Raw genomic sequence first — 15,280 nt, 5'->3', positions numbered from 1 at the left:
GGTCCTGCTCCGGTTTAGGGTGCAGAGACATAAGGCTGGGGTAGCTTGTTACATCGGTTGTATTTGCAGCAGTGAGTCAGGCAGTAGAACGTTTCTTAAAATGACATGCTCTATCTTAATTATGAAAGAAAAAAATTGGGTTCAGTATCCCTTTAAGTGGTGAGGCAGAGCTATCCTTCCCTTTATCTATAGATATGTGTGCTTACAAGTTTACAATTCGTTTTATTACTTATTGTATGAATAACTCCTAATCTTTCTTATCCATCCAACAGGATTTATCTGGCTCCATTGATGACTTGCCGACTGGGACAGAAGCAACTCTGAGCTCAGCCGTGAGTGCCTCGGGTTCTACTAGCAGCCAAGGAGAGCAAAGCAACCCAGCTCAGTCACCCTTCTCACCCCATGCCTCGCCACACCTATCCGGCATCCAGGGAGGAGGTCCATCACCATCCCCCGTGGGATCACCTGTTGGGAGCAACCAATCACGATCTGGTCCAATATCTCCTGCTAGCATCCCAGGTTAGTTCATACAACAAAAGTCACTGCTCCTTTTTGCTTTATTTCTAAGACTGAACATTTGTTTCTGCAGCTATAATTTTAAAGGAACATGAAACCCAATTTCTCCAACATAGGTGTGTCCGGTCCACGGCGTCATCCTTACTTGTGGGATATTCTCTTCCCCAACAGGAAATGGCAAAGAGCCCAGCAAAGCTGGTCACATGATCCCTCCTAGGCTCCGCCTACCCCAGTCATTCTCTTTGCCGTTGTACAGGCAACATCTCCACGGAGATGGCTTAGAGTTTTTTAGTGTTTAACTGTAGTTTTTCATTATTCAATCAAGAGTTTGTTATTTTCAAATAGTGCTGGTACGTACTATTTACTCAGAAACAGAAAAGAGATGAAGAATTCTGTTTGTATGAGGAAAATGATTTTAGCAACCGTAACTAAAATCCATGGCTGTTCCACACAGGACTGTTGAGAGCAATTAACTTCAGTTGGGGGAACAGTTTGCAGTCTCTTGCTGCTTGAGGTATGACACATTCTAACAAGACGATGTAATGCTGGAAGCTGTCATTTTCCCTATGGGATCCGGTAAGCCATGTTTATTACGATTGTAAATAAGGGCTTCACAAGGGCTTATTTAAACTGTAGACTTTTTTTGGGCTAAATCGATTGATATTAACACTTATTTAGCCTTGAGGAATCATTTATTCTGGGTATTTTGATTTAATAATATCGGCAGGCACTGTTTTAGACACCTTATTCTTTAGGGGCTTTCCCAAAGCATAGGCAGAGTCTCATTTTCGCGCCGGTGTTGCGCACTTGTTTTTGAGAGGCATGGCATGCAGTCGCATGTGAGAGGAGCTCTGATACTCATAAAAGACTTCTGAAGGCGTCATTTGGTATCGTATTCCCCTTTGGGTTTGGTTGGGTCTCAGCAAAGCAGATACCAGGGACTGTAAAGGGGTTTAAAGCTTAAAACGGCTCCGGTTCCGTTATTTTAAGGGTTAAAGCTTCCAAAATTGGTGTGCAATATTTTCAAGGCTTTAAGACGCTGTGGTGAAAATTTGGTGAATTTTGAACAATTCCTTCATGTTTTTTCGCAATTGCAGTAATAAAGTGTGTTCAGTTTAAAATTTAAAGTGACAGTAACGGTTTTATTTTAAAACGTTTTTTGTACTTTCTGATCAAGTTTATGCCTGTTTAACATGTCTGAACTACCAGATAGACTGTGTTCTGAATGTGGGGAAGCCAGAATTCCTATTCATTTAAATAAATGTGATTTATGTGATAATGACAATGATGCCCAAGATGATTCCTCAAGTGAGGGGAGTAAGCATGGTACTGCATCATTCCCTCCTTCGTCTACACGAGTCTTGCCCACTCAGGAGGCCCCTAGTACATCTAGCGCGCCAATACTCCTTACTATGCAACAATTAACGGCTGTAATGGATAATTCTGTCAAAAACATTTTAGCCAAAATGAACCCTTGTCAGCGTAAGCGTGGATGCTCTGTTTTAGTTACTGAAGAGCATGACGACGCTGATATTAATATCTCTGAAGGGCCCCTAACCCAATTTGAGGGGGCCAGGGAGGTTTTGTCTGAGGGAGAAATTACTGATTTAGGGAACATTTCTCAGCAGGCTGAATCTGATGTGATTACATTTAAATTTAAATTGGAACATCTCCGCATTTTGCTTAAGGAGGTATTATCCACTCTGGATGATTGTGAAAATTTAGTCATCCCAGAGAAACTATGTAAAATGGACAAGTTCCTAGAGGTGCCGGGGCTCCCAGAAGCTTTTCCTATACCCAAGCGGGTGGCGGACATTGTTAATAAAGAATGGGAAAGGCCCGGTATTCCTTTCGTCCCTCCCCCCATATTTAAAAAATTGTTTCCTATGGTCGACCCCAGAAAGGACTTATGGCAGTCAGTCCCCAAGGTCGAGGGAGCGGTTTCTACTTTAAACAAACGCACCACTATTCCCATAGAGGATAGTTGTGCTTTCAAAGATCCTATGGATAAAAAATTAGAAGGTTTGCTTAAAAAGATGTTTGTTCAGCAGGGTTACCTTCTACAACCCATTTCATGCATTGTCCCTGTCACTACAGCCGCATATTTCTGGTTTGATGAACTGCTTAAGGTGCTCGATAGTGACTCTCCTCCTTATGAGGAGATTATGGACAGAATCAATGCTCTCAAATTGGCTAATTCTTTCACTCTAGACGCCTCTTTGCAATTGGCTAAGTTAGCGGCTAAGAACTCTGGGTTTGCTATTGTGGCGCGCAGAGCGCTTTGGTTGAAATCTTGGTCGGCTGATGCGTCTTCCAAGAACAAGCTACTAAACATTCCTTTCAAGGGGAAAACGCTGTTTGGTCCTGACTTGAAAGAGATTATCTCTGATATCACTGGGGGTAAGGGCCACGCCCTTCCTCAGGATCGGCCCTTCAAGGCAAAAAATAGACCTAATTTTCGTCCCTTTCGTAAAAACGGACCAGCCCAAGGTGCTACGTCCTCTAAGCAAGAGGGTAATACTTCTCAGGCCAAGCCAGCTTGGAGACCAATGCAAGGCTGGAACAAGGGAAAGCAGGCCAAGAAACCTGCCACTGCTACCAAGACAGCATGAAATATTGGCCCCCGATCCGGGACCGGATCTGGTGGGGGGCAGACTCTCTCTCTTCGCTCAGGCTTGGGCAAGAGATGTTCTGGATCCTTGGGCGCTAGAAATAGTCTCCCAGGGTTATCTTCTGGAATTCAAGGGACTTCCCCCAAGGGGGAGGTTCCACAAGTCGCAGTTGTCTTCAGACCACATAAAAAGACAGGCGTTCTTACATTGTGTAGAAGACCTGTTAAAAATGGGAGTGATTCATCCTGTTCCATTAAGAGAACAAGGGATGGGGTTCTACTCCAATCTGTTCATAGTTCCCAAAAAAGAGGGAACGTTCAGACCAATCCTAGATCTCAAGATCTTAAACAAATTTCTCAAGGTCCCATCGTTCAAGATGGAAACCATTCGAACTATCCTTCCTTCCATCCAGGAAGGTCAATTTATGACCACGGTGGATTTAAAGGATGCGTATCTACATATTCCTATCCACAAGGAACATCATCGGTTCCTAAGGTTTGCATTCCTGGACAAACATTACCAGTTCGTGGCGCTTCCTTTCGGATTAGCCACTGCTCCAAGGATTTTCACAAAGGTACTAGGGTCCCTTCTAGCGGTGCTAAGACCAAGGGGCATTGCAGTAGTACCTTACCTGGACGACATTCTGATTCAAGCGTCGTCCCTTCCTCAAGCAAAGGCTCACACGGACATTGTCCTGGCCTTTCTCAGATCTCACGGCTGGAAAGTGAACGTGGAAAAGAGTTCTCTATCCCCGTCAACAAGGGTTCCCTTCTTGGGAACAATTATAGACTCCTTAGAAATGAGGATCTTTCTAACAGAGGCCAGAAAAACAAAGCTTCTGGACTCTTGTCGGATACTTCATTCCGTTCCTCTTCCTTCCATAGCTCAGTGCATGGAAGTGATCGGGTTGATGGTGGCGGCGATGGACATAGTTCCTTTTGCGCGCATTCATCTAAGACCATTACAACTGTGCATGCTCAGTCAGTGGAATGGGGACTATACAGACTTGTCTCCGAAGATACAAGTAAATCAGAGGACCAGAGACTCACTCCGTTGGTGGCTGTCCCTGGACAATCTGTCTCAAGGGATGATGTTCCACAGACCAGAGTGGGTCATTGTCACGACCGACGCCAGTCTGATAGGCTGGGGCGCGGTCTGGGGATCCCTGAAAGCTCAGGGTCTTTGGTCTCGGGAAGAATCTCTTCTACCGATAAATATTCTGGAATTGTGAGCGATATTCAATGCGCTCCAGGCCTGGCCCCAGCTTGCGAGGACCAGGTTCATACGGTTTCAATCAGACAACATGACGACTGTTGCGTACATCAACCATCAGGGGGGAACAAGGAGTTCCCTAGCGATGGAAGAAGTAACCAAAATTATTCTTTGGGCGGAGTCTCACTCCTGCCACCTGTCTGCTATCCACATCCCAGGAGTGGAAAATTGGGAAGCGGATTTTCTGAGTCGTCAGACATTGCATCCGGGGGAGTGGGAACTCCATCCGGAAATCTTTGCCCGAGTCACTCACCTGTGGGGCATTCCAGACATGGATCTGATGGCCTCTCGTCAGAACTTCAAAGTTCCTTGCTACGGGGCCAGATCCAGGGATCCCAAGGCGGCTCTAGTGGATGCACTAGTAGCACCTTGGACCTTCAAACTAGCTTATGTGTTCCCGCCATTTCCTCTCATCCCCAGGCTGATAGCCAGGATCAAGCAGGAGAGGGCGTCGGTGATCTTGATAGCTCCTGCGTGGCCACGCAGGACTTGGTATGCAGATCTGGTGAATATGTCATCGGCTCCACCTTGGAAGCTACCTTTGAGACGAGACCTTCTTGTTCAGGGTCCGTTCGAACATCCGAATCTGGTTTCACTCCAGCTGACTGCTTGGAGATTGAACGCTTGATTTTATCGAAGCGAGGATTCTCAGATTCTGTGATCGATACTCTTGTTCAGGCCAGAAAGCCTGTGACTAGAAAGATTTACCACAAAATTTGGAAAAAATATATCTGTTGGTGTGAATCTAAAGGATTCCCTTGGGACAAGGTTAAGATTCCTAGGATTCTATCCTTCCTTCAAGAAGGATTGGAAAAAGGATTATCTGCAAGTTCCCTGAAGGGACAGATTTCTGCCTTGTCGGTATTACTTCACAAAAAGCTGGCAGCTGTGCCAGATGTTCAAGCCTTTGTTCAGGCTCTGGTTAGAATCAAGCCTGTTTACAAACCTTTGACTCCTCCTTGGAGTCTCAATTTAGTTCTTTCAGTTCTTCAGGGGGTTCCGTTTGAACCCTTACATTCCGTTGATATTAAGTTATTATCTTGGAAAGTTTTGTTTTTAGTTGCGATTTCTTCTGCTAGAAGAGTCTCAGAATTATCTGCTCTGCAGTGTTCTCCTCCTTATCTGGTGTTCCATGCAGATAAGGTGGTTTTACGTACTAAACCTGGTTTTCTTCCAAAAGTTGTTTCTAACAAAAACATTAACCAGGAGATTATCGTACCTTCTCTGTGTCCAAAACCAGTTTCAAAGAAGGAACGTTTGTTGCACAATTTGGATGTTGTTCGCGCTCTAAAATTCTATTTAGATGCTACAAAGGATTTTAGACAAACATCTTCCTTGTTTGTTGTTTATTCAGGTAAAAGGAGAGGTCAAAAAGCAACTTCTACCTCTCTCTCTTTTTGGATTAAAAGCATCATCAGATTGGCTTACGAGACTGCCGGACGGCAGCCTCCCGAAAGAATCACAGCTCATTCCACTAGGGCTGTGGCTTCCACATGGGCCTTCAAGAACGAGGCTTCTGTTGATCAGATATGTAGGGCAGCGACTTGGTCTTCACTGCACACTTTTACCAAATTTTACAAGTTTGATACTTTTGCTTCTTCTGAGGCTATTTTTGGGAGAAAGGTTTTGCAAGCCGTGGTGCCTTCCATTTAGGTGACCTGATTTGCTCCCTCCCTTCATCCGTGTCCTAAAGCTTTGGTATTGGTTCCCACAAGTAAGGATGACGCCGTGGACCGGACACACCTATGTTGGAGAAAACAGAATTTATGTTTACCTGATAAATTTCTTTCTCCAACGGTGTGTCCGGTCCACGGCCCGCCCTGGTTTTTTTAATCAGGTCTGATATTTTATTTTCTTTAACTACAGTCACCACGGTACCATATGATTTCTCCTATGCAAATATTCCTCCTTAACGTCGGTCGAATGACTGGGGTAGGCGGAGCCTAGGAGGGATCATGTGACCAGCTTTGCTGGGCTCTTTGCCATTTCCTGTTGGGGAAGAGAATATCCCACAAGTAAGGATGACGCCGTGGACCGGACACACCGTTGGAGAAAGAAATTTATCAGGTAAACATAAATTCTGTTTTTTGTTTTCATTATTCGGACAGAGCATACCATCTTAATCTTCTTTCCAATTTACTTCTATTACCTAATTTTCTTTGTTCACTTGGTATCCTTTGTTGAAAAGAATACATAGGTAGGCTCATAAGCTGGAAGCTAGCTTCTGATTGGTGGCTACAGATGTGTTCCGCTATCTCCCAGTAGTGCATTGCTGCTACTTCTATTATAAATGTTGCTTCATTTTCTTGGTATTTTTTATTGAAGTACATTGGAAATTTGTTAAACATGGAACCCAAAGTTTGTCTTTCATGATTAAAGGACCAGTCAACACAGTAGATTTGCATCATCAACAAATGCAAGATAACTAGACAATGCAATAGCACTTAGTCTGAACTTCAAATGAGTAGTAGATTTTTGTCTTCTGACAATTTTAACAGTTATTTCTTTTTCCACTCCCCCTGTACCATGTGACAGACATCAGCCAATCACAAATGCATACACGTACCATGTGACAGCCATCAGGAGCTGGTGACTCAAAAAGTTTAAATATAAAAAGACTGAACATTTAGTTAATGGAAGTAAATTGGAAATATGTTTTAAAATGGCATGTTCTATCTGAATAATTATAGTTTAATTTTGATTGAGTGTCCCTTTAAGGCAGAGTATACATTTTTGAACAACTTTCCAATTTACTTCAATTATCAATTTTGCTTCATTCTCTTGGTATATTTTATTGAAGAAGCAGCAATGCACTACTGGGACCTAGCTGCGCACATTTGTAAGCCAATGGAAATGGACATACAAGTTCAGCCACCAATTAGCAGCTAGTGCCAAGCTCCTGAGCCTATCTAGATATGCATTTCAACAAAGGATAACAAGAGAATGAAGCAAATTACATAACAGACATACATGTGAAAGGTGTTTTAAATTGTATGTTCTATCCGAATCATGAAATACATTTTTTGAGCTTCATGTCCTTTTAAAATTGTATTACCATCTCAAATTGATTAATGTCCCTTTAAGCTGTACTAAGCAGGGACCTATATTATACTGTATACCTAAACAGATGCCATAGATGTGTAAAAAATGCATCCTATTTAAATGGCATAAAAGGGTTTGTTTTTTTTCCCTTTTATTTCGGTCTTTTTCCACAGAATCAGCAGTGAAAGCTGACACAGCACATCATCAAAATGCATCGCTGTTGCCAGACAACGTACCAAATGCTAATTTCATTTGTCTTGATTTCTGTGCCAAATTGTACCAGTTTACTAACAAAGCAAAAATGTAAATAAGGCAAGCGGTTTCAAGGCTTTTCATTTTTTTATTTATTTATTTTGCATTTTATTGGCTAAAGGCTTCAGTCAGCTCTTTTTTTTTCTCCAGTGCGATGCCTCAGCAATACAGTGCCCGTTAAATATTAAGCAGGGGCGCAAGGTCGCGGAGAGAGATTGCTGAGAGTGCTGTGGGAGACTTTCAATCAGTTTTTTCTTTTGAAATGTTGTTTCATATTAGAAGCTGGCTTTGTCTGAAGTTTAGTTTTTAAAAGAGGTAGGCGTATTAGAAGCTGGCATTGCATGCAGGAGGTTGTGTCTTTAAAATGTCTAATTTAAAGAGACAGTCAACACTTAAAATGTTATTGTTTAAAAAGATAGATCACATCTTTACTACCCATTCCCCAGCTTTGCACAACCAACATTGTTATATGAATATACTTTATAACATTTAAACCTCTAAATGTATGCTTGTTTCTAAGCCACTAAAGACATCCTCTTAATCGCATGCTTTTTTTATTTGCTTGTCACGACAGGAGACTGCTAGTTCATGTGGGCCATATAAATAACATTGTGCTCACGCCCGTGGGTTCTGCACAACACAGCTAAAATGCCAGTCATTAGATAATAAATAAAAAGTCATGTGTTCGGGGGGCTGTCAAAAGAGGCTTAGATACAAGGTAATCACATAAGTTAAAAGTATATTAAAATTAATATAACCATGTTGTCTGTGCAAAACCGGGGAATGGGTAATAAAAAGGGAATATCTATCTTTTTAAACAATAAAAAAAAAAATTAGAGTTGACTGTCCCTTTAAATGTGTCCAAGCTTTAGAAATAAGGGATGGACCACATTCCTTTTTTTTTCTTATATAACGGATATTCCAATACAAAAGAATGCTATAATTTATCAGAGCGTGTGATTTTTGGTCTAGTGTTAATATTACTCAGTCAATACAGCAGATTTGCATAATCAACAAATGCATGATAACAAGACAATACAGTAGCACTTAGTCTATTTCCACTCCCCCTGTATCATGTTACAGCCATCAGCCAATCAGAAATGTATATACATATATGCTGTGAATTCTTGCACATGCTCAGTAGGAGCTGGTGACTCAAAAAGTGTAAATATAAAAAGACTGCACATTGTGTTAATGGAAATAAATTGGAAAGTTGTTAACTTGTGTCCCTTTAACAGCTGGTAATTTATGCCGTGTGTGTATATTGCTCTTAACTGGCCTCACATCCCTTTATCATTCTCAGGAGCGGCAATGTGTGTGACTCCAGAATGCAGCTTTACCTACGTGTTTAACTGCTTTTCATGTTAGACCCATAATAATCAAGGGAAAATGTAATGTGAAAATTACGTGCTATAATGAATTTAGGGAATATGCTAATGAAAAAAAATGGTATTGTCTACTTTTGGAGGACTCTTGCTCACATTTAAAGAAGTATTATATAAAATTAAAGAAATTAAAAAAAAATGTTTTTAGGAATCTATGTGTGTTAAACAAAAAACAATAATGCTACTGTGTTGCTTGTTCAAGTTCCAGTATCTGTTTGGTATTATGCAGTTATATCTCGTCTTCCTATACTTAAAGGGACATAAAACAAATTGGGATAGAGACAAAATATAATATGTACTTTAATTACTTAACCTGCAAATTTATACTGCAGTGCCTCGCCATTAACCCTTTCTTTTTAGTTTCTGAATTGTACAGCTCTAACTCCCCCCCACACACAATTCCTTTTATGGCTGTATCTATGTTTGTTGTTCTTTTGGTAGAATGCAAAAGTGAATAGGGATTATCTGCTGGAGCATGCCTAGAAGCTATGAACTCAGTTGAAATACAATGCCTGTGTCTAAACACTCATAAGGGGGTGGAGTTAGCTGCGCAATTCATTTTGCTTATTTTTGAAAATTATTTTAATACTTGTCAGCAATTTTTAAACAATTTTTTTATGCAAACTATTTTAAATTAATTAGCCCTTTTAGGATATGCGCAGATCTCAACCTGTTTTATGGCACTTTAAGTGAGTACATATTTGCAGCTAAAAGAGTAATATTGCAATTATAATATAAAGGTACTGAACATTTTTGCCCTAGTTCAGCATGTTTATTAGTCAATTTGGTGGAGTAGAAGTCTAGGTAAAATGCTTTGTAAAGCCACATTGAGGCCCCAGAGCTTTGTATGGAAAAGTAGGTGGATACTGTACTGACTTATTAACATTTAATGGGATATTGATCGTCCATGCTTAGTTTTATTACCTTAAAAATGATCAATCTTGGAGAGGACTTTCAGTTGCAACCATTGGGGTTTTGCCAGTTTATTGAGAGGCTGACACAACCTTCTAAATATCTCATGGTTTTTTTTGTAGTCCAGTTAACTATTCAAGATATGTTCCTGGGTTATACACGTATTATCTTGGGGAACAGGTACGCCTTTGTTAAAGCTAGAGTGGCTTGGATGTTATCTAAAGAGCATGAGGCAAAAGTACATAAGTGTATGGTATGGGATCTACCGACAACCTTACCCCACTTTTGCTGAGAGAACATGTTTTGACCACAATATTACTTTTGAGATGTTTAGAGATATTGCTAAATTATTTTCATTGGATAAGAGGCTTGCTTAGCCACCATAGGATCATTACAGGAACCAACTGTTTAGGTGGGATCAAGTGTAAAATTTGCCGGACTCTGAGAATCAAAGCTTATGTGCTCTGTTTACCTTTGTTTACCCAGTATCACTGTGGTTTGGTTAGTGCCTCCAGTCTATTTGCATGAGTTGGAAGAGGCCTTGCCTGATATGGCTGCAGTACCGGTGCACTTTGCACCTTAAGAGGAGATGTCTGTCTGGCCTTCACTCATGTTGTTACAGTTTGACAGGAACTGTTTCTATTCACATTTGTGTGATGCTCCAACAATTAATTTCCAAAGCATATCCAGATGCCTGTTTTGTCTCATCTGTTTAAAGGGATGTTACACAGTCTGTTTCATTTTTGTAATAAAAAAGCACTAAGCATGTGCTTATACTTAATATAAATCATTGCAATACATATTATTCATCTATTTAAAAAAAAAAATACCTTTTAATTTTATACTACGTTTGTGCTTCCTGTCACAGCCCTACAAAAAGGAGGAGCCTTTGCAGGAAGTTGTATCTTAGCCTGATGTCATAACACTTCTAGGCTAGTGGATAGACTAGATAACAGGGAGTCAGTTTTTCTCATGCCCAGAACTGACTGAATAAAACTTAGGCTTTGAAAATCCTCTGCTCTTAAAACACTGGAGGCAGGGGCTACACTGAGAATATCTAAGTGCTGATTTTGCAAGGAAACAAGTAAGTTATTTACTGTTTTTTTCACACAAGCTTTTTCTTTTTATATTTGATTTAACATATTCCAAATGATCACTGTTTAATATTCCTTTAAAGGTACAGTTTACCTATATGCTAACTTGAAAGTGATGTAGCATATCTGTAAACAGTAAGTTTGAAAACATCACATGAATATCTCTATGTAAAAAAAAAACTCCTCACCACAGTAAGTGTTGTGTGAGTAGTTATCCTTCAGCTACTCTTTTTTACTTCTATTTGTATGGTGAAACCCCCCCCCCAGCTAAACAGCTTAATATGTGCTGGGTTTGTAACTGAGGAGGGAAATAAAGTGTCTGTGCTTGCACATTCCAGATGCACGCTCCCCTACAAATCCTGGGACTAGCATCCTGGTTGGCTGCTTAAAGTCCCTTTACAATATGATGTGGCTGCTGAGGAAGTTTTAAGGTAAAATATTTTTATTTTTTTTCACCCATGAGGTGTTCACCTAATATTTTCTAGTTTGCTTTTTACAGATATATTATATCACTTTCAAGTTATTTAGGATTTGGTTAACATTTCCCTTTAAGCACTGAGGACAGTTAACCTCTATTCTGTATAAATCCTATGTGGAACCATGAGAAACCTTTAGGCTCGGGTGCTTTTTAGTTGTTGTCACTACTGCATCTAGACTTCCCAGGTCAATAAAAGGCCATGAAACCCAAACTTTTTCTTTAAAGATTCAGATAGAACATACAATTTTAAACAACTTCCCAATTTACTTCTATTATCTAATTTGCTTCATTATCTTGGTATCCTTTGTTGAAGAAGAAGCAATGCACTACTGTGAACTAGCTGAATGTATTGGGTGAACCAATAACCATGTGCAGCCACCAATCAGCAGCTCCTGATCCTACGAAGGTATGAATTTCAACAAAGCATACCAAGAGAATAAAACAATGTTGTTTAAAATTGCATGATCTATCTGAATCACCAAAAAAAAAAAAAAAAAAAAGTTTCATGTCCCTTTAATATAGAAGTCCTAATAGGTTACTGGGCACTGTTATTGAACAGGTATGAGTCTTCATTTGTAAGCTTGGAGGTTTCACTTGTCTCAGGCATACTTGTCAGAGTGGGCAAGTACTTAGACATTTTGTTCACACAGCCCCAGCTAATAAATACTGCCTTGTAAAGATTCATAATCAGTTGTAGAGCTCAGCATCCGCTGTGGTTGCAGAAGTGGGATAAAAAAAAGATCTTTTCAGTAATGGACGAGTTATTCTCTAGATCCTATTAGGTGAATTGTCTATGCTGTAATCTGTTATTAATACTCATTTTTATGAAGGATGTTTAAGTCTGATGAACCTCTTCTACTTAATTTGTGGACATAAAAATGAAATTGACGGTAAATTCAAAATTGAACTTTCATGTCTCAGAGCATGTAATTTTGAACAACATTCCAATTTAGTTCTATTTTCTAATTAGCTTCATTCTCTTGGTATCCTTTGTTGAAAAACATACCCAGATAGGCTCAGGAGCAGCAATACACTACTGGGAACTAGCTGCTGATTTGTGGCTGCACGCGTATGCCTTTTGTAATTGGCTCACCAGTAGATCATTGCTGCTCCTTTGACTAAGGATCAAATTTGGCAATACAAGTAAGTTGGAAATTTGTTTATAGTTGTATATTCGGTTTGAATCATAAAAGAAAAAAAAAAAGTTTCATGTCCCTTTAAGTAAAGGGACATAAAGAAACAATAATACAATTGTTTAAAAGGACATACCCCCCCCATAAAGAAACAATAATACAATCGTTTAAAAGGACATAACCCCCCCCCCCCCAAAAAAAATAAAAAAAATAAAAATAAAAATCATGATTCAGATAGAAGTAATTGGGAAATGTTGCTTAAATTATGTTCTATTATATAATTGTCTACATTTTCTCGTTATCGTTTGTTGAAAAGCAAGAAGGTAAGCTCAGGAGTGTGCACGTGTCTGCACTACTATGTGGCAGCAGTTTTGCAACAATGTTATACATTAGCAAGAGTGCTAGATGGCAGCACTATTTCCTGTCCTGTAGAGATTTAAAAATGTGCATGCTACCTATCTCTTCAACAAAGAATAACATGAGAACGAAGCAAATTTAATTGTAGAAGTAAATTCAAAACTTTTTTTTTAATTGTGTTATCTATCTGAACAATGAAAGAAAAAACATAGGGTTTCATGTCCCTTTAATTTGTTATGGCACTTTCTTATTGCAGTATTGTTTGACTATAACTTTATGTTTAGCCCAGGCATAGGTGGGAGTTTGGCTGATAATGATGAAACTCCCATTAGACATATTTCACACCCATCTGTTAATTCATTGCAACACTATACAAAAGTATCTGTGCCACTTTAGTTAAACTGGGACTTTTTTTCTGGGTTTTAGTGATTTTTATTGGTAGTTCATGTATATTTGCAGTCACAGAATCTAATCTACAAATATATTTGTTTAACCTTAAAGGGACACTGAACCCAATTTTTTTCTTCCGTGATTCCGATAGAGCATGCAATTTTAAACAACTTTCCAATTTACTCTTATTATCAATTTTTCTTCGTTCTCTTGCTTTCTTTATTTGAAAAAGAAGGCATCTAAGTTATGTTTTTTGGTTCAGTACCATGGAAAGCACTTGTTTATTGGTAGGTGAATTTACCCACCAATCAGCAAGAACACCACAGTGTGTTCACCAAAAATGGGCCGGCATCTAAACTTACATTTTTGCATTTCAAATAAAGATACCAAGAGAATGAAAAGAATTTGATAATAGGAGTAAATTAGAAAGTTGCTTAAAATGGCATGGTCTATCTGAATCACGATAGAAAAAATTTGGGTTCAATGTCCCTTTAATAATTTTACAAGCTTTTTTTTTAAAAAAAATAAATGTATCTGGTGCATAGAAATCACTTGGCTTTCCTTTACATTAAGCGTTACCTCGCTTGAAATAGCTTAGCTTAGCTTTCATCTATTTTTAATGAGATTTTTGTTAGTACAATTCAAGTAGTTGGGCGCATAACACTTTTCTTCTGAAGAGACCCAATTTGCACCTCACTTGTGATAGCAGCGCTTGGCTTTTACAAGATTTCACACGGGATAGCCGCAAAAGGTTCTGCTGAAATGCATGTACTAGAATATAAAATAAATCCTAATGAAGATATTAAGAATAGACCATTAAAAATGAATGTGACATTGCAAAAACAAAAGTGATGCAAAATCTCTTTAGTGTCATAATTTCCTGATACACATAACCATTTAAACTTTACAGGGGGTCATTCAGTGATATTTGGACTATGAAACTGCAACAGTGCCTCCTGCATATATAATTGTTGTACATAACCGCTAAGAGTAGCAAAATTGCTATGTTTCAGAAATAATTATCGGTACTGCGTGTAATTTAATATTATTAAGATGATGAATTAGTCCAGATGTTCTTAATAATGCTGTAATGGGAAGAAGTAGAAGCAGTATAAAAATCAGGACAGTCTTTTTACACTAAATTTGAGACAAACTACAATTGAATTTAAAAAAATGCATTGTAAAATGAGAAAAGTATACAAGTGTATTGCATTTTTTTTAATCAAATGACCAGATTGGAAGCCAGCCCTTATAGAAAAAAAAACATTCCAGGTAGTTACCTACATCGTTTACAAGGATATATACAAAATTATAGACTTCTCTGTCTATAGAAAGAAAACTAGTAAGCCTTATCCAGCACCTCTTTTATGCAAAATCACTCACGTAGATTTCAACCTATTGCTATCACAAAACAATTAAAATGCACACAAGTTTTTATTGTTAATACAGAATATATATATAACTGGAAAATAAAAAAAAATCTGTATACTTGCTAAACAAGGATCCCTGTATAATTAAATACAATTATAAATATAAATCGCAACATACATTCTCAATCGCAACAATAATTGCAAATGATAAAATACAGGGTAGGCCTGTTGGATAAGTGATATGATACAGCCTAAACAGTCCCAGCCAAAGTCATAAACGCCTTCAATAATACACTGAAGAAACAAAACTTGTCCCTTCTGATCCTACAAATAAACAAGCAATTAGCAGCTAATAATGCGCAGCCCAGCCTGCGAAAAGTTTATTCACAATCCTCCCAGAGTGCAACTCACCGTATCAATACTGTGGCTTAGAGGGAGCCAGCACCAATACCACCCCCCCTGTGACA

The 15,280-nt window shown here is 39.0% G+C and overlaps 1 protein-coding gene across 7 annotated transcripts in view; it reads left to right on the top strand.

Moving 5' to 3' along the window:
* The window catches only part of ARID1B (AT-rich interaction domain 1B), an 807,057-nt gene that overhangs the window by 534,503 nt on the left and 257,274 nt on the right, over positions 1-15,280 (top strand). For all 7 annotated transcript variants that reach the window (XM_053710956.1, XM_053710958.1, XM_053710954.1 and 4 more), the window contains one exon: positions 273-519. In XM_053710956.1, the coding sequence (XP_053566931.1) occupies positions 273-519 (247 nt within the window). The remainder of the gene's footprint in view (positions 1-272; positions 520-15,280) is intronic.

The sequence above is a fragment of the Bombina bombina genome, chromosome 4 (genome assembly GCF_027579735.1).
Source record: "Bombina bombina isolate aBomBom1 chromosome 4, aBomBom1.pri, whole genome shotgun sequence".
In the NCBI taxonomy this organism is placed as follows: domain Eukaryota; kingdom Metazoa; phylum Chordata; class Amphibia; order Anura; family Bombinatoridae; genus Bombina; species Bombina bombina.
This window is presented reverse-complemented; position numbering and strand designations above follow the sequence as displayed.